Consider the following 23,819-nt stretch of genomic DNA (forward strand, 5'->3'; position numbering starts at 1 on the left):
TAATTAAAAAATCCTTACTCCCCTCATAACCACGTGCAGGCAAGTAAGTGTCCTTAGAGACATCCGTTGTTTCTCTCTCCTCATACACCAGCAATGTCTCGTGTTCCCCCACTCTCTCCATTTGCGAAAGAACCATCCTCTGACCCACAACGGCACTAATCGGACCCATCACCAATGCCTCGCCTAAGTTCCTGTCCTCCACACCCTCACCCGACAAGAGGCTACCTCTAGCACTAGTCCCCAAACAGCAGAGAAAATTTTCTTCATTCTCAGAACACCTCTCGGTCGACTGCACCTTCGAAGAGTGCATGGATCTTTCTACTTCTTCAAAACCCTCTTCCAGCTCTGGAAACTTAACTGCAGAGATACCAATGAGCTCCCTCACATTGGATAACGGGGATGCGACTTCCTCATCAAAAGAAGACGAGTCTACCCACTTAATAAAAATTCTGCACCATCCTACCAAGCTGTCTTTGAGAGTTGAGAGCTTACTGTCGTCAACAGAACCACCAATGGGAGCTTCCGAATTACTAACATCTTTCATTACACTGTTTCCCTCAACTGAAAAAGGACCAAAGAACTTCTTCGTCCAGAAAACATCACGAGGATGATATCTCGCCATGAAGACTCTAATTTTGTTACCTTGAATCCAAGATCTATCAACACAATTGATAGCATTCCTCGCATCCTCCAGTCTGGTGAAACGAACAAAACCAAACCTACTTCCTCCCTTGCTTCTTTTATTAGGGATGAAAGAATCCACCACCTCGCCATATTTATCAAAAAATATCCAAAGACCTTGGTAATGAAAGATCTCTGGAATGTTGAAAATGATCATTGTGACACAATTTTTCCCAACTTGAACTCTCACCTTACTCACCATCAAGAGAAATGAAAATGAATGAAAACATAAAAACTTAACTAAAACACCTGATTTTTAGAGAGGATGAGCAGTTTCTCTCACTAAACACCTTTTTTATATTTCATTTACCAACCTTAATATATTATTGATAAACCAATTACATAAGACTTAAACAATCCCCAGTTACAACTGCTCTCTAAAACACACAAAACAACTACAAACAAAACTTACAATCACCCAATCCCCTCCTTTGCTAGCTTATCAGCCTCGCAATTACAACTCCTAGGTATCAACCTTATAATCATCTCTTTATCTGAAGCAATATACACAATCTCTTTGACTAGATTTGTAAGAAAAATAGGAACCGAAGAAAGAGCTTTAATACAATCCACTGCTGATTTGCAATCACTCTCAATAATCATCCTACCTTTCAACGCCCATTATGTGGATTGTATGTAGACATGTCTATATTTGGACTGTGGTTGTTGATTCTGTGTTCACATTAAAGTAGCATTTCATGGGTTTTAGAATCAATAGTACTGGTGACTCTTCGATTGATATTGTTTATTTCTTTCAGGATATGGTTTTGGAGCTTCATTTGTTGCCCTGTTTGCCCAGTTGGGTGGTGGAATATATACAAAAGCAGCTGATGTTGGGGCAGATCTTGTTGGAAAAGTAGAACAAGGAATACCTAAAGATAATCCTAGAAACTCGGCTGTAATTACAGATTTGGTATTAAATTTTAACTTCCTCAAATTCTTTATTTGAATTGATTCTTAAGATATATAGTTAGTGCAACAACTATATTGAATTGATTCTTTTAATGAGACCTCCAATTCTTATAAAAAAAAAGAAGATATATATTTAGTCATTTTAGAGTCAGAAGTAACATGGCTTTATTCTTATATTATTTGTTTAGTTGAGTTGAAAAAGTATGTAAAGCTTGTGCATATGTCATGTAGTTTCCTGTTTTATACAAGGAATCTGGTAATTTGTGAAGTGGACTGAACACTGAAGGTTTATGGTTGTAGGAGTTGACCATATAGGTGTTTATTGAAAGAAAAATTTTAAACTGTATTTTTAAAGCAATTGTGATTCTGTTAAATGTTTAATAATGATAGCATAACTCCGTGCAAGTTATATGGGGATAAGTTTGTACTTGGCTTTGCACATAATTTGTTAAAGCCTTTCTCAGATTCAAATTTATATTTTAATTTTGTTTTGAACTCTTACTTTACCATAAAGAATTGAACCTTCTAGTTTTAGGGAAAACTGAAGTAATTTATTTAAAAGTTTTGTTACTTTAGAAAATTTTATTGGTTGAATGAAGGTGGCTGAACATATGTACTGCAAATCAATATTGGGAGAAGTGTGACCAAATTTACATCAATAATGATTCTGCTTTATCTTTATTTTTTAATATGTTTTCACTTATTTGTCTTGGTAGTTATGTTTGTTACTTAAATTTTTTTGTACTGAAGGTTAGGGACAATGTTGGTGATTATGCTGCATGAGGTGCAGATCTTTTTGAAAGCATTGCAGCTGAGATAATTAGTGCCATGATACTTGGTGGAACAATGGCTCAACGGTGTAAAATTGAAGGCGGGTTCAAGTTCTCATTTTTATGGAGTTTTAACATATTTATACTGTTGCATCTAGTGAATGCCTTGTGTTTTAACAATGACAATTGACAACTGCAAAAGTTGCATTTATTTATATTTTTAATAAATTTACCATGAACCAAGATGAAATTTAAAGGAGTGGTAACAAAATGGCGAGAGCGAGAGCACGAGAGAGCAGATATTCTGATGGCAAAGATGGAGAGGTTCTTGGAGAGGGTTCTTGGTCTGCGTTCGTTGATAATCTTAGTAGGAGAGTGAGCAAAAGAACTTTAGGGGAACATTTTAGTTATCATGGAAAAGTTATTAGGGTGTTTATTCCTTTTATTAATAACAGACCGAAATACAAGGATTGTACGTTTGCTTTTGTCCATTTTGCAAGCAAGATGGATATGTACAATGCGGTGGAGAAGATGAATAATGTCAGGATTGCCGAGAAGATAATTTTTGTATCAGTAGCCAAATATGACAAGTTATCTGAGACGAAGAGTCGTGAAGGGGCTAGTGAGGAGGGCTTCAAAAAGGTCGAAATAGGAGAGTTGAAGGGCAGAAGATTGACTTCTCCAGCACAAGGGAAAGAGAAAATGGAACGAATGAGCGAGTTCCTTGATGGAATGACTTATAGAGACACGGTGGTTGGGGTGAAAAAAGTTCCAGAGGATCATCAAATAAGCAGTCAAAGGAATACTAAGGAATAGAAGAAATCTTTGGAAGTCTTTATCCCGATAGAAAAGAGATTATGGTTGAAATCTTCACTTACTAGCATTTGCAAAGATATTTTTGAAGTAGAATTTGTGCAAAAAGCCTTACGAAATGAGGGCTTCAAAGTTAAGGTGATGAGGTGGGGATATGCGAAGAATGCGTGTCTGGTAGTGTTTCAGTCGGTTGAAGAGAGAATGATTGCAATGGAAGAAAAATGGGAAGCCCTGATGTTCTGGTTTGAAATATTAGAACCAGTGGTAGAGGAGGGGGGCATTCCATTAGTTTATTGTGCGATTTCAATGATTGGTGTCCCATTAAATTGTTGGTCGGTCCTATTCTTTTCTAGCTTAGCATCCAGATGGGGCAAGGTAGTAAAAATCCAAGATCAAACTGCACATAGAGTGGATTGCAGAGTGGCGCAGTTGTTACTAAGGGTTGAGAGTCCATATGACATTCCAGAACAGATCATCATCACTACGTATGAGAGAAAATTCATGATCAAAATTAAAGTTGATGGTGCTGAGGATTTTTTCCCAGAATTAACAGATATGGAGGTAGAAGAAGTTGCAGAGGAACCATGGGAGGAAATCTCTTCAGAGTGGAGCAAGGAAGATGTACAGAATAGGCATGAAGAGCAGGTGGGAGTACTAGAGTTGTCACAACCCCAGAATAAGATTGAGTGTTAGATTAAAAGTTCTCAACAAGGCAAAAACACAACTACCGAGGGAGGTTTGAATTTAAACATAGGTATGGAAGATACTTTTGTTTTGTGCAAAAATATGACAGAAGTAGAGGATGTCTCCATACAGCATGAAAAGTCAGAAGAAGTTAATGAAGGGAGAGAAAATGGGAAAAGTCTGGGAGGTGTTCCCATAGAGCATGAAAAAGTTGACTGCGGAAATGGGCTTATTAGGGGCCCGGATTTACATTTGAGGAGTGGGCTGGATCAAGAGGAGGAAAGATTAAGCAAGGGATGTTGTTTTGAAACAGCATAAAATAATGTTATATATTATCAAACTCCAGTGCAGGTGGGGTCTGTTTCCTTGTCTTCTCATAGAAATTCGGGGATTGTACCTGGGAGTAAAATGGGAAGGGGAAAATATAAACATGTTTATTCAAGATCTAAGTTGAGGGGAACTAGGAGCTGTTTAGGTACAAGTTCGGAATATGAATATAGAAATGAGGAGGGGGATGGGGCAGAGGCATTGGAGAGCTGGAATGTAAGTAAATTGTTAGGGATTTCATTTAGAGGGGGAAAAAAAGCTTTTATGAACAAAGCAAATTCATTGGTTAAGGGGAGAGGAGCGCATGGGGGGAATTAAGGGGTGATGGATTTCAAGGTTATGACTGGATGTAGATGACTAGTTGGAATTTACTGTCTTGGAATGTTAGAGGTTTGGGTAGGAGGATTAAGGCTAGAGCTGTAAGGAGGGTTGTTAAGGAAAGAAAGCTTGTAATTTTATTCATTCAAGAATCAAAAATGGAAGTGTTGACTCCATTGGTAGTGAGGAAAATGGGTGGAAATTTGTTGACAGCTTTGGCAGTTTCAGCAGCTGTAGGTTCTGCTGGAGGTCTGATTACTTTATGGAATGAAAAAGAGTGTAAGATTATAGAGGAAATCATTCATAGGAGGTTTGTAGTAGTTAAGGGTATTATTGATGGGTTACAAGGATCCTGTTGGTTCATAAATGTGTACGGTCCGAGTGTCGATTCAGAAAAGGAGGCATTTTTCGGGGATCTGTTATCATTCTTAGAGAATATAGACTGTTTAGTGTGTCTCGGAGGAGACTTCAATGTTGTAATGTCATAGGATGAAAAGATGGGAGGTGTAGTGAACTTAGTTACAATGTTTGCTTTCAAAGATTTTATGAGCAAAGCTAATTTACTGGATTTGCCTTTGGTTGGAGGTCGATTTACATGGTGTAACAATAGGGATATCCCAACTTATGAGAGGCATGGTCGATTCCTAGTGGATCAAAGATTTTTATCATTGTACCCTATGATAACTCAAAGACTCCTTGAAAGGTCTGTTTCAGATCATAACAGTATCTTGCTGGAAAATAGGGGCTGGAATTAGGGCCCTAAACCGTTTAAATTATTTAATTATATCTTGGAAGAAGATGGATTTTGTAGGATGATAGAGGGAGAACTGGTCAAGCTTTGTAATGTGGAGAATAGACAACCAATCTCCAGTGTACTAAAAGGAGTGCAGGATGCAGTGAAGAATTGGTCTGGGAAGGGTTATCTTGAGATCCCCGGGAGAATAAATAGGTTGGAGAAAGAAATTAAGGAGATGGAACTTAATCTGCAACAAGGTCTCTCCATGGTGTCTATTAAGAACCTAGTGGAAGCAAAGAAAGAGTTGTGGGACTTGTATAAAAAAGATGAATTGATTTGGCTTCAAAAGTCAAGATTGAAGTGGAGTTTGAATGGGGATAAGAACACTAGATTTTTCCACCAGTGTGCAAGAGGTAGAGGAAGGAGAAATGGTATCAAATCCATCAAAGTAGATAATGAAGACATCTCAGATCCAAAATTAATTAAAGCTTCGGTGGTGCACTTTTTCAAGGGGTTGTTTAATCCGGAAAATACATTGGAAGTTGAGGAGATGGACTTGGATTTTTTACAGCTATCGAATCAGCAGAGTATGGCACTCGAGAAGCCTTTTTCTGAAGAGGAAATTTGGGGTGTAATCGCTAATTCGGATTGTAATAAAGCACCTGGCCCGGATGGACTGAATTTAGGTTTTTTAAAGAAGTTTTGGTCAAGTCTGAATGAAATTTTGCTACTGTTTTTTAAAGATTTTTATGAGGGAAAGGAATGGGACATGGAAACCAATCATTCTTTCCTCTCTCTTATTCCCAAGAGGGACAATCCGGAGGGGCTTGAAGACTTTAGGCCTATTAGTCTAGTTGGGGGTTTCTACAAAATTCTCTCAAAAGTTCTGGCTAGAAGGCTAAGCTTATGCATTAATGAAGTTATTAGTCCTTCACAGTTCACTTTTATACCGGGGAGGCACATTTTAGATTGCTCGTTTATAACAAATGAAGGCATTGATTGTTGGAGGAAAAAAGGATTGAAGGGAGTTGTTTTTAAGGTGGATTTCAAAAGAGCTTTCGATACGGCTGATTGGAGAATCTTGCTGAAAATAATGAGTAAAATGGGGTTTGGAGCTAGATGGAGTTCTTTGATGTACAAGTGTGTTTCAACAGCTTCCATTTCAGTTTTGGTAAATGGCACACCTACGGAGAAAATTCACATTACTAGAGGGCTAAGGCAGGGCTGCTCGTTATCCCCTTTGTTGTTCAATTTGAGAGGGGAATTGCTACATTTAATGTTGGTAAAAGCAGTGAATAAGGGGCTGTTTTCGGGTTTTGAATTAGGCTCTAATGAACGTTCTTTCATGTTATCTCATTTGCAATTTGCGGATGATTTAATAATTTTTAGTAAGGCTTCTATTCATGATTTGGTGAATATTAGAAGGGTACTTTTAATTTATGAACTGATGGTGGGTTTGAAGTTGAATCTGTCTAAGAGCAGAATTTTTGGAATTAATGTGGGGGAGGAGGAACTAGTTTCATGGGCAAATGAAATAGGGTGCATAAGGGGAGTTTTTCCTTCGGAGTACTTAGGTCTTCCATTGGGGGTCAAGAGGAATTCTTTTTCCCTGTGGGAACCGGTTGTACAAAAATTTTATAATAATTTGGCTGGTTGGAAGGCCAAGTCTTTATCTCTGGCTGGAAGGGCTGTCTTGGTCAAATCAGTGTTGTGCTCTATTCCAATCCACTATCTTTCTATTTTTCGGATCCCTATTAGTGTTCTCAACAAACTAAACTCTATCATGGCATCGTTTCTATGGGGGGATCATCAGATAAAAAGAACATTTATTGGATCAAGTGGGATTTGGTGTGTAAGCCAAAGAATTTGGGGGGTTTAGGGATTCCGAATCTGCTGCTATTAAACATGGCTCTTATGGGGAAATGGGTGTGGAAATTTGCTGCAGAGAAAAATTCTTGATGGAAATCAGTTGTGTTGTGTTTACAATATGGATCCTAATTCTTTGATGATCCGGAATACTTGGACAACTCGTAGTTCTTGGATTTGGAGAGGAGTTGTTAAGAACTTCTTTTCAAGTGATGCATTTGGAGACTGTTTTAGGAGAAATTTGTGTGTTAGGGCTGGAAATGGAGAAACTGTTCAGTTTTGGTATGATGTTTGGTTGGGTTCGACTCCTCTAAAAGATAGGTTTCCAAGGTTATTTGCTCTTTCGAATAACAAAGAGGGTAAGGTAGCAGAATTCAGATTGCACAATGATTCGGGTTGGGTTTGGGATATTCAAATAAGAAGGAATTTGGTGGATTGGGAGGTTGAGCAGTGGCTGCAAATTATCTCTCTGTTGAATAGCTCTTCTTTGTCTCTAGTAGAGGAAGATTGTTGGATTTGGTTGGGAAATGGAGAGGGTTGTTTTACAGCAAAATCATGCATGAAGACCTATTTTGATAGAGAGGGTATTGATCAATTAGAAAGTAATTTGGAACGATATGTTTGGAAAGGAGTAGCTCCACCACGTGTGGAATCCTTTGTTTGGCAACTTGCTCATCATAGAGTTGCGGTGAAAGAGGAATTGCTGAAGAGAGGAGTTTCTGGGGTTGAAGACTCTGTCTGCCCTTTGTGCATGAAGTACAATGAGTCGGTCACTCATTTTTTTCTTCACTGTGAAGTGGTATGGGTTTTGTGGGCTAAGTTTTTAAAGTTTTGGAATGTTTTCTTTGTGGTTCCTGGTTCGGTGATGGACTTCCTAATTGCCTGGGATGACTTAGTGCCGTGATCCAATATATGGAAGTTTATTTCAAGAGCAGTGTTGTGGTCTGTTTGGAAATGTAGGAATGAGGTGATTTTCCAGAATGGGAAGGTTGATTCAGCGCTGTTGTTCTTCATTTCACGTTTCAGAACTGTTTCTTGGTTTGAAACATCAGTTAAGGATGTTCATTTTCATTTTGATTCCTTGATGGGGGATTTAAAACTAGTTGATCAACATGTCAATCTGAATAAGATGTATATTCCTTCTTCTAGGTGGAGTCCTCCTCCGATAGGGTTCTTAAAAGTTAATGTTGATGGTGCAATGGTCAAAGGTTGGGATAAGAGTGGAATAGGTGGCTTGACTAGAGATGGCAGCAGGATGGTGCTTGGGTCTTTTTCAGAGAAGGTAGGGGGAGGTCCTCCCTTACTTGCAGAGCTTTTGGCGATCAAGAGAGGGTTGATTTTTATTGAGGAAGTTGAAGCTGATTTCTTTTCAAATCAGAGGATTATTTTGGAATCGGATTCTTCTAATGCTCTGAAATGGATTAATAATCCGAACCTTAGTTCTACTATTTTTCATTCCTTGGTAAGGGATATAGCTTCTACTGTGGAGAGGAAGGGTATCATCACAAGGCTCATCTCGAGAGCAGCAAATTGGGAAGCGGATGAATTAGCTAAAGCTGGTATAGGCTGAACTTACGTTTTGTGTAATGGTTAAGGTGTTATGCCTTGGTAGTTCCTATTTAGGAGTTTCAGGGTGTGTTTTGTTTTCAGATTTATGGTTTTCTGTTTTGTAAGAAGTTGTTAGCTGTTGAGGTGTGGAGGTGTATTATTGTTCTAATTAATAAAAGTTAGAGGCACTCTTTTCCTCCTTCCAATGTCCTTCATGTTATGTTTGTAACATGTAGGATAAGAAGGGGGGTTTTAATGAGGCTTTATTTTATCAAAAAAAATGAAAGTTAAAGTATTCCTGACCAGTAAAAGACACAAAAATCTGCAGTTTGTTGAGATAAAGAGAAACTTCTTGTGTCCTGATGTTTCATTCTGTTAAGTGTAATTAATCAAGGTTTTAAAGAGGGTTGTAACAGTTTTCAAGTAGTGTTATTTGACTGTTACCTAATGCTGGAGAGAGAAAAAATAGAATATATCTCTAACTGGAAGTAATCAGGAATCTCTAGTCTTGATTACTAATTTTTACATCTGTAGTTTTCAGATCCACCTTGTTGACAAACATGTATGCAGAAGTGTGCATCCAGTATGGTGAACTAAGCTTGTTGGTTATGAGAGTGTTTCCATTGGCTGTAGTTATATTAAAGGTTCAGACCTGGAAAAACGTAAATAAGAGAGCTTGAAAAATATTTCCTGTTCAGTTGCTAGTTTGGTGGTTGTTTCATTTTATTTTCCTTTGACATTAGCATATTCATTATGTCGAGAGTGTACTTTTGGTGTTGACTCATCTTCGATATTCTTGCAGACCCATCTGGCTTCATCCTGTTTCCTCTTGTTGTGCACTCATTTGACCTGGTTGTATCATCGATTGGAATATTTTCAATTAGGGGTACACGTGATTCCAGTGTGAAAGTTCCATTAGAGGATCCAATGACAATCCTTCAGAGAGGATACTCTGTTACAATAGTTTTGGCTGTTCTAACGTTTGCTGGAGTAATATATCTTCTGAAATATTGCCATTTATATTTCTCTTTACTGGTTGACAGCTCATTCAGGACTTGTTTCTTTTCTGAAATTGTTGCAGTCAACTCGGTGGTTGCTTTATACTGAGCAAGCACCTTCTGCATGGTTCAACTTTTCCTTGTGTGGGTTAGTTGGTATTATTACAGCATATATTTTCGTCTGGATAACCAAATATTACACCGACTACAAGCATGAGCCTGTACGCACATTAGCTCTTTCTAGCTCTACGGGACATGGGACTAACATTATTGCTGGAGTCAGTTTGGGCCTGGAATCGACAGCACTTTCTGTTCTTGTGATAAGTATATCTATTATTTCTGCTTTTTGGCTGGGTCGCACCTCAGGGCTTGTGGATGAAACAGAAAGCCCAACTGGTGGGTTGTTTGGAACTGCTGTAGCAACAATGGGAATGCTCAGCACCGCGGCCTATATTCTAACCATGGATATTGTCGTAACCGGTTTTTTTCCGGGCACGAATTTTTTACTTGGTGGGAAAAGTGATGTTAATAAATGGTTTTTTTTAAATAATTTGGGAGTCGTCATCGGCCTTTTGGGTTAGGTAGGTCAAATACCTAAAAATTATCTTTTAAAAGAGTTTTAAGAAAACATCAGTTAAAAGATGAACTGATCTGCGTTTATAACTAAAAATTGGTACTTTTTAATTATAAATTGCCTCTAGTAATAGAATTTAAGAATTCAAATATTTAATTTATAATCCTGTTATTTCAAATTTATTACTATAATTTTTAAGAAAATCTATTAATTTATATATATTTATAAGTAAAATATTTATTTATTTAGAAATATCAGAAAATGACTTCTAGGTGCCTTAAGACAGTTCTTTTCTTCGATATTAAATATTAACAATATAATAATTTAAATAAAATTAAATTATAATTTTTTATAATATTTAATTTTAAAATACCATAATAGGACATCCAGTTGTATTAAGACTGCCCTTTTCTTTAATATTGAAAAAAATAAATATTAAAATATGATAAAAAAATAATTTATGTAAGATCAAATTAAGATTTAAAATAAATTATTATTTATTATATATATATATTATTTATATGACTATATAAAAATAATATTTAAATATATAAACAAGTAAAATTAAAACATAAATAAACAATAATAAAAATAAAATTAGAACTATATATTTAAAAGCAGTAAAACTTTATAATAAATGAAAATATTTAAAATTAGTGACTAAATTATAATCTAATAAACCTAATTCGTGATTAATTATTTAAAATTACAGGGATTAAACATGCTATTCTCCTTATTTATTAATTTGGTGACTAAAATAAAATTATATAAAATTCATATATCAAATTAAAATAAATTGAAATATGCTGTTCAGGGTTTAAAATATCAATTATTAAAATTAAAGGACTAAATATGATATTTATCCTAAATATATTATTTTAATATAAAGGACTAAAATAAATAAAATTAAAATTAAAGAACCGAAATAAAAGGATTATAAATTGATTTAGTGACTAAAATGTAAGGATTGCAAATTAGGATGGCTGTGGAAATGGTTTAACTTTTAGTTAATTACAGACAGACCCCTCCCCAAAACGGCGTCGTTTGGGGAGGGCTATTTAAACCCCTAATCGGCTGGCCCGAAGGGCCAGCTCTCATTTCTCACTTTCACTCTCTCTCTCTTCTCTGAGAGAGTTTAAAACTCTCTCGCTTCTCTCTAAAACAGAGAGAATGGCACCGGCCGGCAGCCGTTCGCCGGCGTTAACCCCGCCGCCGGCCACCGTATCCGGTGGTCGGAATTTTTTTTATACCTAAATATAGATCGGACCATCCTATTGATGGTTCCGATGACCGTTTCCCTTAAAACACTCCCGATCGGAGCAAATCTACGAAAATACCTTCGGTTTTCGAAGGTTTCCGATGACGTGTGAAGGCTCCGGTGATGTTGCAGCTTCCTCAGTAAGTATCTCTCCGTCTTTTCCTTGCTTATTTTGGTGTTTGTGGTTGTTGGTTTGCTTGCCCTCTCTTCGTTTCTATCTCTGTTCTTTTTTTTCCTCTGTTCTCCATCTCTCCTCTTTGTTTTGCAGGATCCGATGGCTTTTATAGCCACCACCGGTGATGGCTTCAGACCGGTCTAGAGGATGAAAGCCTTGGTGAGTCACCAAAGCTATGCTGGTGACTCACAGTAGTGTCTTGACGTTGATGGGACAGCTGGCTCTCTGGAAAGCTTGGTGAAGGCTTGGCGTGGCATCAACAGCGTCGGCAGCAGTTGTTTGGACCACTTGGCGGTGGAGACGGCGTCTGGACGAGGCACCTGGCAGAAGACAGTCGGTGGGTTTGGTTAGCTTCAGGGGCGGCGCCACGTGGTCCCTAGGGTTATGATAACCCTAGGGTTTCTTGATGGAGCATATGGGGACCGTTGGATCAAGGACAGATTGTAACACCCCCAACCCGTATCCAACCCGGATACGAGTCCGAAGTGTCACATTGACTTTTCAAACCTTGACTCTTAAGAAAAATCCCGGGAAATTTAAAACTTTATTTAAAACAAAATACAGACTTTATCAGAGTGCTCGTACTTAATGACTTATTACATGCCAACACTTTATACATAACCAAAAACATACTTTATCAAATATTTCTGATCTGATCTTTTGGTAAGGAAAACTGACCTGTCTTGCTCCGCAACACTCCTTACTCTTCTCGAAACCTACGTGTGAAACAATCACACGCTAAGTCGAAGACTTAGTGAGGCATAACAACTTATAATGCACTTTAAAACCTATATTGATACATATTCTCAAACTCTTCTTATCAATCCTCAGCTTTATTTAAATATACCAATTATTCTTCCTTTTTCCTTTACTATACCACATTACTATGATCCAAATATGCAACTGTATCCAGATCCATTGCAGATCTGGTTATTATATCCTGAAAATATCTTATAATCTTATAATTCCAGTACATTTTTATCACATACTCTAGTTAGCCAATGCTAACTCTTTCCATCTTAACTGCAAACCCTTATCATAAACATACTCTTGTTTATGCGCAATATTATCACTTCGTTCCAAACTCATAAGCTCTGACATATACATCTTATACGCTTGTCACTGATGCACTTATCCTTGAGTTCTTCTATACGTAATCATCACGTCATTAGATCTTTTTAACATTCTTATGGTGACACACGTTCACCATATTCTATCTTATTCACATAATAGCAAAACTACTCTACATCGTTTTTTTTTTCCGATTCCAAACGATGAAAATTTTCTATCATTATTCAGATATGATTTCAGCTTTCTGAAATCAACTTTTGATCTTACTAGGCATTTCCTGAGGTGTCCGCTCTTCATCCTGCCTGGCCAGGGCAAGTGAATAGCTATCACTATCAGGAATATCACCTTTCACTTACTTCGAAATTATCACGATCGGATTTCTACTGTATTAAACTATTCTTATTTTATTAGCAAGACAACGTATTCCTTACACTATCAGATCAGAAATTTTTCAATCTATGTTGGCATGTACACCTTTTATGACACTTTGGACTTCGGTTTATGCCGAGAATCGGCTAAACCATAGCTCTGATACCATTAAATGTAACACCCCCAACCCGTATCCAACCCGGATACGAGTCCGAAGTGTCACATTGACTTTTCAAACCTTGACTCTTAAGAAAAATCCCGGGAAATTTAAAACTTTATTTAAAACAAAATACAGACTTTATCAGAGTGATCGTACTTAATGACTTATTACATGCCAACACTTTATACATAACCAAAAACATACTTTATCAAATATTTCTGATCTGATCTTTTGGTAAGGAAAACTGACCTGTCTTGCTCCGCAACACTCCTTACTCTTCTCGAAACCTACGTGTGAAACAATCACACGCTAAGTCGAAGACTTAGTGAGGCATAACAACTTATAATGCACTTTAAAACCTATATTGATACATGTATGTTCTGCTCTATCATGTTACAGCAACTTCATGCATTTTTCATATCGTATAAAATCATATCAGATTAATGGCAGTAAATACATGCATACACATAATTCATCATTAACAGTTTATCATATAATCACATACTATTTCAATCAAACACTATACACACACAACATCATATCATTTCTATAGCATTTATCATACCACTAACTTCTATTTGTTCATATCTCTGGATTAGCCCATGTACATATGTGAGAACTATCGATATGTGAGTCTATAGAGGTTGTGCACTATGCTGTCACCACAGCTCGTATAAATGCACCGAAGTGCCCCGTAGAATTGCACCGAAGTGCCCGTAGAATTGCACCGAAGTGCCCGTAGAATTGCACCGTAGTGCCATATAATGATGTCCATAAGGACCACGTAGAATTCCTTAAGAATCATATACATATACTATGGATCAAGTATGTGTCTTTCAAGACTTCACACAGGTTCCAAAGGATATACATATGTCCTAAAGAACCGAGTAAACCCTCGACTCTTGGCATGCCAACTATACCCCTAGCTCTCATGACACATAACATGGGCGTTATCATTTATTTCATTTCAAATATACACATAAACTTGTAATTCACTTTCACATATTACGTATCACATAGCTTCTTTTCATATGATCACATAGTCACGTAGTTCACTTACCCGTAGATCATTTCCATATAATTCACATGTCACATATGTCATGTTTTCATATAATTTCTATCATTTCTCACCCAATCAACTGTATTCATGTAAACATACTTATCATATCTTGTTCACATAAGATCATATACTTCATATAATATATCGAAACACCTAGAACATTTTCACGTAGCTTATAGTCATAGGTTTTGTCTCGTAACATATACTTGTTTTCACATATATATTTCCTATCAATTCTTATACCATCACATATTTCCTTTAACATACATAACATATCATGTAACATTATAATAGAAATACTTATAAGTCATATCACTTAAAGCACATATACTTATAGTCACATTGCTTATATCTTAATCTTATGCCTTCTCTTAAACATATATATATATATATATATATCCTCAAGATTATCCTAATATAAATCATATAGCACTCTTATATTTCGTATTCATCTAGGGCAGACTTATAAACATATCTCACTTCTATTATTTCTATATATAATCTAATCTGTTACTTAATTCAATTTCATATAGCTCTTATAATCTTCTCATATAACTTCACAAATTTCTATCATTCAACCCATGTGTTATAGTTTTATTTAAACCTATGAATCTTTCCCATCTAGCTTATCTTATACGTTCATCTTATCATTTATGTTCAAATCCCCTAGTTGGTGTACTATTTTCACTTCATCCTATAGATCAATATTATCCAGCTTATTTCACTTATCATATAATAATATAATTATATTTTACTATGATCACATAGTTTATATCTCATACTTTGCTTTCTCATGTTCACCTATATCATGTCATATGGCTCATATCTTTCTCATGCAGTCACATAGTTCAGTTTCACATATGTATATATATATACATTATATAGCACATACTTCTCATAACATTACATTCAAAAGCCTGTCAACACATATATTCATGCATACATACAATTCATGTCATTCATATACGTATAATCATATATTCATGCATTCTAACATAGGAAATAGACTTGTCGCAAGTCTTGTTTCCATTTAGCACCATAAACTAACTAATATGCACTCACCTGGCTTCACTAGCCAATTCCAATCTCTTATCTTTCCCTTGATCGATCTTACTTGCTAAACGTTCCGGAATTGCTTTATGCGTAGAATCTACATAAATGTACATTTCGAGACCATCATTAGATACCTACACCTTGTAATTGGATACTAGCAACTTCAACTAACTTATTAAACCCATATTCCCAATTTTCCTTTAGGGGGAATCGGTTCCCCCCTATGGGGGTATCGGTTCCCCCATGACATACTGGAAATTCTTGTTCGTTTGAAGGGGTATCGGTTCCCCTTGAATGGGTACCGATTCCCCTTGCCCAGAAATCATATTTTGAGCTCGAAAATCCTTCATTTTCAGCTCAACACATCATACTTCATTCCCTTTAATATTCCTAACTTTCATACACATACTTAAACTCATTTCTACTCCATAATCACTTCTTTAAACTCAAAATTCTATCTTCCATATAAGATTCAAAAATCATACCAAATTTTCAATGTGTTCTAATTCCCATTCTATCACTTCATATCTCTTAATTTAATCCTTGACAAGTCAAATTCAACTTCACAATCTATTAACTCCTTCCATATCAAAAATTCACTTAAAAACTCATTTTTCTTAATTTCTCATAACTTGTTAATCTTTGAGGTTTAAGCCACTTAAAGCTTTCCTTAATCTTTCTTAATATCCCAAGAATCAAAACAAGCTTTAAAACGAAAGAATTAACCAACTAAAGACCCACTTACCTTATACCAAGCTTCACGGTTGAGAGGAGGAAGAAGACTGAAGAATGCTCTGGACTCTCCTTCCTCCGTGCTTATTACCCTTTAAAAAAAATTATAAAAAATCTTTCTGGTCAAATGACCATAATACCCTTAATTTCCTTTAATAATTACCAAATAACCTTCAATATATATATTCAAATAATCATTGAATTATTTCATTCTTCTACTTTAGTCACCAAATTCTGAAACTTTACAATTTGGTCACTAACCCGGTATTGCGGATGTTACAAATCTCCCCTCCTTTTAAGAAAATTCGTCCTCGAATTTTCACTGAACATCTTAGTAAGAACATATCTTGTAATGTTCTTATATTGCTTCCATGACTTATTCTTTCTTGTCATCATGAGAAACTTACTTTTCAATCCTTAAGTTTCCAACTATCTTTTTCGTTTACTTTCCTCTTATGTTGCTTATCATATAACCAATAGCATCAGTTATTATCACTCAAAATCCTTAATCAATCAAATTCTTTATCAATCTTTAATTACCTTATAACCATACCAAACTTGTATTTCGTCATCATTTGACCAAAACACAACTTTAAATCTTCTTCAATGTGATTAAATCTATACTTTAAGGAGTCAAACAATATTTTCACATCACTTTGCACACTTGTCTTATTTCTATATCAAAATTGTCCTCGGTACTTCCATAGTCATCGTATCTGATCCTTTAAATCAATCCCTTTCATTTCTTTATTCCTTATTCCTTATACATAAATCATATATTTCCTTTCATGTTCACATACTCTTGTCTTATTACTTATACTCATCTTTATGTACCAATCTTCATTGCATCCTCATTACTTTAATAACCCATTTCTTATACATAACTTCATTCTTTATCATTCTTATACTTGTATTTTTCTTCCCGAAGGTTCCATGCAAATACTTATCTCAGTTTCTACATCATAGCTATCTGCTCAGAATATACAACCATATTCAAATTCACATCGTAATCAATTAACTCAACTTTATATTTTCCTTCAATCTTATTATTCTATCCCTTTTACTCTGACAGCTAGTCAATAATATATGTTCAATCTAGGATACAAACCCTAATCAACCAAACACATACATCCTGTCAAATCGAAATTATCTTAAAAATTCACTTACTCAACTTATCAATTTCACCTCTATTCTTATATATCCCGAAATTTCTTTTATTCATACTCAACATTCTGACTTCCTGTGTCCTATAATCTGATCATCGATATACATATTCTCAAACTCTTCTTATCAATCCTCAGCTTTATTTAAATATACCAATTATTCTTCCTTTTTCCTTTACTATACCACATTACTATGATCCAAATATGCAACTGTATCCAGATCCATTGCAGATCTGGTTATTATATCCTGAAAATATCTTATAATCTTATAATTCCAGTACATTTTTATCACATACTCTAGTTAGCCAATGCTAACTCTTTCCATCTTAACTGCAAACCCTTATCATAAACATACTCTTGTTTATGCGCAATATTATCACTTCGTTCCAAACTCATAAGCTCTGACATATACATCTTATACGCTTGTCACTGATGCACTTATCCTTGAGTTCTTCTATACGTAATCATCACGTCATTAGATCTTTTTAACATTCTTATGGTGACACACGTTCACCATATTCTATCTTATTCACATAATAGCAAAACTACTCTACATCGTTTTTTTTTCCGATTCCAAACGATGAAAATTTTCTATCATTATTCAGATATGATTTCAGCTTTCTGAAATCAACTTTTGATCTTACTAGGCATTTCCTGAGGTGTCCGCTCTTCATCCTGCCTGGCCAGGGCAAGTGAATAGCTATCACTATCAGGAATATCACCTTTCACTTACTTCGAAATTATCACGATCGGATTTCTACTGTATTAAACTATTCTTATTTTATTAGCAAGACAACGTATTCCTTACACTATCAGATCAGAAATTTTTCAATCTATGTTGGCATGTACACCTTTTATGACACTTTGGACTTCGGTTTATGCCGAGAATCGGCTAAACCATAGCTCTGATACCATTAAATGTAACACCCCCAACCCGTATCCAACCCGGATACGAGTCCGAAGTGTCACATTGACTTTTCAAACCTTGACTCTTAAGAAAAATCCCGGGAAATTTAAAACTTTATTTAAAACAAAATACAGACTTTATCAGAGTGCTCGTACTTAATGACTTATTACATGCCAACACTTTATACATAACCAAAAACATACTTTATCAAATATTTCTGATCTGATCTTTTGGTAAGGAAAACTGACCTGTCTTGCTCCGCAACACTCCTTACTCTTCTCGAAACCTACGTGTGAAACAATCACACGCTAAGTCGAAGACTTAGTGAGGCATAACAACTTATAATGCACTTTAAAACCTATATTGATACATGCATGTTCTGCTCTATCATGTTACAGCAACTTCATGCATTTTTCATATCGTATAAAATCATATCAGATTAATGGCAGTAAATACATGCATACACATAATTCATCATTAACAGTTTATCATATAATCACATACTATTTCAATCAAACACTATACACACACAACATCATATCATTTCTATAGCATTTATCATACCACTAACTTCTATTTGTTCATATCTCTGGATTAGCCCATGTACATATGTGAGAACTATCGATATGTGAGTCTATAGAGGTTGTGCACTATGCTGTCACCACAGCTCGTATAAATGCACCGAAGTGCCCCGTAGAATTGCACCGAAGTGCCCGTAGAATTGCACCGAAGTGCCCATAGAATTGCACCGTAGTGCCATATAATGATGTCCATAAGGACCACGTAGAATTCCTTAAGAATCATATACATATACTATGGATCAAGTATGTGTCTTTCAAGACTTCACACAGGTTCCAAAGGATATACATATGTCCTAAAGAACCGAGTAAACCCTCGACTCTTGGCATGCCAACTATACCCCTAGCTCTCATGACACATAACATGGGCGTTATCATTTATTTCATTTCAAATATACACATAAACTTGTAATTCACTTTCACATATATCACATAGCTTCTTTTCATATGATCACATAGTCACGTAGTTCACTTACCCGTAGATCATTTCCATATAATTCACATGTCACATATGTCATGTTTTCATATAATTTCTATCATTTCTCACCCAATCAACTGTATTCATGTAAACATACTTATCATATCTTGTTCACATAAGATCATATACTTCATATAATATATCGAAACACCTAGAACATTTTCACGTAGCTTATAGTCATAGGTTTTGTCTCGTAACATATACTTGTTTTCACATATATATTTCCTATCAATTCTTATACCATCACATAATTCCTTTAACATACATAACATATCATGTAACATTATAATAGAAATACTTATAAGTCATATCACTTAAAGCACATATACTTATAGTCACATTGCTTATATCTTAATCTTATGCCTTCTCTTAAACATATATATATATATATATCCTCAAGATTATCCTAATATAAATCATATAGCACTCTTATATTTCGTATTCATCTAGGGCAGACTTATAAACATATCTCACTTCTATTATTTCTATATATAATCTAATCTGTTACTTAATTCAATTTCATATAGCTCTTATAATCTTCTCATATAACTTCACAAATTTCTATCATTCAACCCATGTGTTATAGTTTTATTTAAACCTATGAATCTTTCCCATCTAGCTTATCTTATACGTTCATCTTATCATTTATGTTCAAATCCCCTAGTTGGTGTACTATTTTCACTTCATCCTATAGATCAATATTATCCAGCTTATTTCACTTATCATATAATAATATAATTATATTTTACTATGATCACATAGTTTATATCTCATACTTTGCTTTCTCATGTTCACCTATATCATGTCATATGGCTCATATCTTTCTCATGCAGTCACATAGTTCAGTTTCACATATGTATATATATACATTATATAGCACATACTTCTCATAACATTACATTCAAAAGCCTGTCAACACATATATTCATGCATACATACAATTCATGTCATTCATATACGTATAATCATATATTCATGCATTCTAACATAGGAAATAGACTTGTCGCAAGTCTTGTTTCCATTTAGCACCATAAACTAACTAATATGCACTCACCTGGCTTCACTAGCCAATTCCAATCTCTTATCTTTCCCTTGATCGATCTTACTTGCTAAACGTTCCGGAATTGCTTTATGCGTAGAATCTACATAAATGTACATTTCGAGACCATCATTAGATACCTACACCTTGTAATTGGATACTAGCAACTTCAACTAACTTATTAAACCCATATTCCCAATTTTCCTTTAGGGGGAATCGGTTCCCCCATGACATACTGGAAATTCTTGTTCGTTTGAAGGGGTATCGGTTCCCCTTGAATGGGTACCGATTCCCCTTGCCTAGAAATCATATTTTGAGCTCGAAAATCCTTCATTTTCAGCTCAACACATCATACTTCATTCCCTTTAATATTCCTAACTTTCATACACATACTTAAACTCATTTCTACTCCATAATCACTTCTTTAAACTCAAAATTCTATCTTCCATATAAGATTCAAAAATCATACCAAATTTTCAATGTGTTCTAATTCCCATTCTATCACTTCATATCTCTTAATTTAATCATTGACAAGTCAAATTCAACTTCACAATCTATTAACTCCTTCCATATCAAAAATTCACTTAAAAACTCATTTTTCTTAATTTCTCATAACTTGTTAATCTTTGAGGTTTAAGCCACTTAAAGCTTTCCTTAATCTTTCTTAATATCCCAAGAATCAAAACAAGCTTTAAAACGAAAGAATTAACCAACTAAAGACCCACTTACCTTATACCAAGCTTCACGGTTGAGAGGAGGAAGAAGACTGAAGAATGCTCTGGACTCTTCTTCCTCCGTGCTTATTACCCTTTAAAAAAAATTATAAAAAATCTTTCTGGTCAAATGACCATAATACCCTTAATTTCCTTTAATAATTACCAAATAACCTTCAATATATATATTCAAATAATCATTGAATTATTTCATTCTTCTACTTTAGTCACCAAATTCTGAAACTTTACAATTTGGTCACTAACCCGGTATTGCGGATGTTACACAGATCCAACGGTGGTGAGCAATGGCGGCTGGGAGCTTGTGATACAAACCCTAATCAATTTAGGGTTTATGTTTGTAACTGGGCCTGGACCAAATTGGGTCTGTTGGGTCTGGGCCAATATGGGTTGTAATTGGGCCGGATTTGGCATGTTTGTAATAATAATAATACTAAATAAAATAATAATAATAATAATATATAAAATAATAATAATAATAGAAAATGGAGAAAAAAATAGTATCTTCAGATATGTTTGGTCCAATAGCTGATAATGCTGGTGGTATTGTAGAGATGAGTCAGCAGGTACTATATAGTTGATTCTCTAGTTTCTACTGTTAACAATCTGTATATTGCAGTTTCTTCTTTTTGGATCGTCTAAATTAGCTGTTAATGCCTTGTACAGCCAGAGAGTGTGCGAGAGATTACTGATGTTCTTGATGCTGTTGGGAACACCACAAAAGCTACCACCAAGGGTTTTGCCATTGGATCTGCAGCACTTGCTTCTTTTATTCTGTTTAGTGCATATATGGACGAGGTTTCATATTTTGCACGTCAATCCTTTAAACAGGTCTGTGTTATTATACTTCTGCTTTAATGAAGGCGGTATATGGTTTACCACTCATTTCCTACTTATTTTTTACTTATGAATAAAATAAAAATAAAATTAAAAAGAAGCAATGTTTGAATAAATTACAAAAAGAAAAATGCATGGTTTTACTTGTAAGCACATAATTGTGTTTGAATTGGTGTTTCTAAGAAATGGAAAATAATGTAAAAAAGTGGCAATGAATGGAGTTTGAATAAACTTTCAGGTTAGTGACTCTGCGAAGTGTTTCGTTTTTTTTCTTTTCTAACATTTGTAGTGTAAATAAACTTTCAGGTTGATATTGCCATTCCTGAGGTTTTCATTGGTGGATTGTTGGGCTCCATGCTTGTATTCTTATTTAGTGCATGGGCCTGTGCTGCAGTTGGCCGAACTTCTCAGGAGGTTGTTAAGGAAGTCAGAAGACAATTTATTGAGAGGCCTGGTATCATGGTGGGTCTAAGATTTCAATTCCCTTTTTAGTGTACTTTAACAACTAGCTCTTTTATTATATTTGAATCAAAAGTAACCCTTAAAAATTGTAAAATATTTCTTATCCGGATAAAATAATTATGAGAGAAGTGACAAGAAGAGAAAAAGATGCAACTGCAGTTTTTGCTCCATGGAGTTCACTTTTGAAGTCTCTTTCCAAAAGTATAAAGATATGAAGGAGATTTAAAATTTTCTACTATCACGTAGACAACTGTAAAGTAATTGATTTTTTTTTTTAAATCATGTTGTTTCTTCACTATAATTTCTTTCATTTATCTTGTGTGAACATTTATGCTTTATTTTTCTACAAACTTATTGCAGGACTACAAGGAGAAACCAGATTATGGTCGTTGTGTTGCTATTGTGGCATCTGCATCTTTGAGGGAGATGATAAAACCGGGTGCTTTGGCTATAGTATCACCAATTGTAGTTGGTACGTTAATTGCTCTTTGCTGGTTTTATTAGTTAAGTTTTTGCAATACTGGGGTGGTTTTTTTTTATCTTATTAATTCTCAATTTCTTCTATCAATAAAATTCCCACTTCTCAAAAAAAAAAAATCCTCAATTCTGCTTTTTTTTTCAATATCCTTCATTTCATTCTGATTCGTTGTGCTACTTATTTCGTTTTTTAGATGTGTTGAAATATTGCTGGAATCTCTAGAACCATGTCAAGAATGTAGGAAATTATTTTTACCAAAAGAAAAAGAGAATTTAGGAGATCAGATAGTCAAAGTGGTTTCTTGGATTTTCTATTCAGTTTAGTTTATTTTTTAGGCAATCTAAGCACAATCAATGTGTAACAATTTGCAGGTTTTGTATTCCGAATTTTGGGACACTATACTGGACATCCTCTCCTGGGAGCAAAAGTAGTGGCTGCTCTGCTGATGTTTGCAACAGTTTCTGGTATTTTAATGGCTCTCTTTCTGAACACAGCTGGTGGTGCCTGGGATAACGCAAAGAAGTTTATCGAGACCGGAGCTCTCGGTGGCAAAGGCAGTGATTCTCATAAAGCAGCAGTTACTGGAGATACGTAAGTTTGCTTTTCCTTTCCTTTTTCTTATATTCTTGTTCCTTTCCGTAGAGCTATGTTGCTACGACTCATATTCTTTTTCTTTAAATATCCATGGCCCGAAAGTATGGTGATATGACCTCTCCAAATATATTGGAATTCTGACCATACTCATGCTAGGCACATATTTGTACGAGTCCGAGTAACATAGCTCTTAGATGATAGAGATAGGCAAAATCATAGTGAAAAGAAGAAGAATAATTGGAACATGTGGGATTGCAGTGTGGGAGATCCATTCAAAGACACAGCTGGACCTTCACTTCATGTGCTCATAAAAATGCTTGCTACCATAACACTTGTAATGGCGCCGGTGTTCCTCTGAAAGAATTTCATTTGTAATGGCCACGGCTGCCCGTCTCATCACATCTTTTTCTATCTGAAATAAAAAGAAACGTAAAGTTTGCACTTTGA

At 35.3% G+C, this 23,819-nt stretch overlaps 2 protein-coding genes across 2 annotated transcripts; both read left to right on the plus strand.

Moving 5' to 3' along the window:
- Nucleotides 1-2,347: 2,347 nt before the first annotated feature.
- On the plus strand, nt 2,348-9,771 carry LOC120195763 (pyrophosphate-energized membrane proton pump 3-like). Its single transcript, XM_039197687.1, has 2 exons — nt 2,348-2,464; nt 9,458-9,771. Exons 1-2 carry the CDS (start codon nt 2,422-2,424, stop codon nt 9,760-9,762), a joined length of 348 nt encoding a protein of 115 aa, XP_039053618.1. The 5' UTR covers nt 2,348-2,421; the 3' UTR covers nt 9,763-9,771.
- On the plus strand, nt 9,676-23,819 carry LOC120195762 (pyrophosphate-energized membrane proton pump 3-like). Its single transcript, XM_039197686.1, has 7 exons — nt 9,676-10,118; nt 21,512-21,567; nt 21,668-21,832; nt 22,145-22,300; nt 22,661-22,772; nt 23,150-23,369; nt 23,631-23,819. Exons 1-7 carry the CDS (start codon nt 10,079-10,081, stop codon nt 23,728-23,730), a joined length of 849 nt encoding a protein of 282 aa, XP_039053617.1. The 5' UTR covers nt 9,676-10,078; the 3' UTR covers nt 23,731-23,819.

Source organism: Hibiscus syriacus, unplaced genomic scaffold, assembly GCF_006381635.1.
Source record: "Hibiscus syriacus cultivar Baekdansim isolate YM2019G1 unplaced genomic scaffold, ASM638163v2 tig00117021_pilon, whole genome shotgun sequence".
Lineage (NCBI taxonomy): Eukaryota > Viridiplantae > Streptophyta > Magnoliopsida > Malvales > Malvaceae > Hibiscus > Hibiscus syriacus.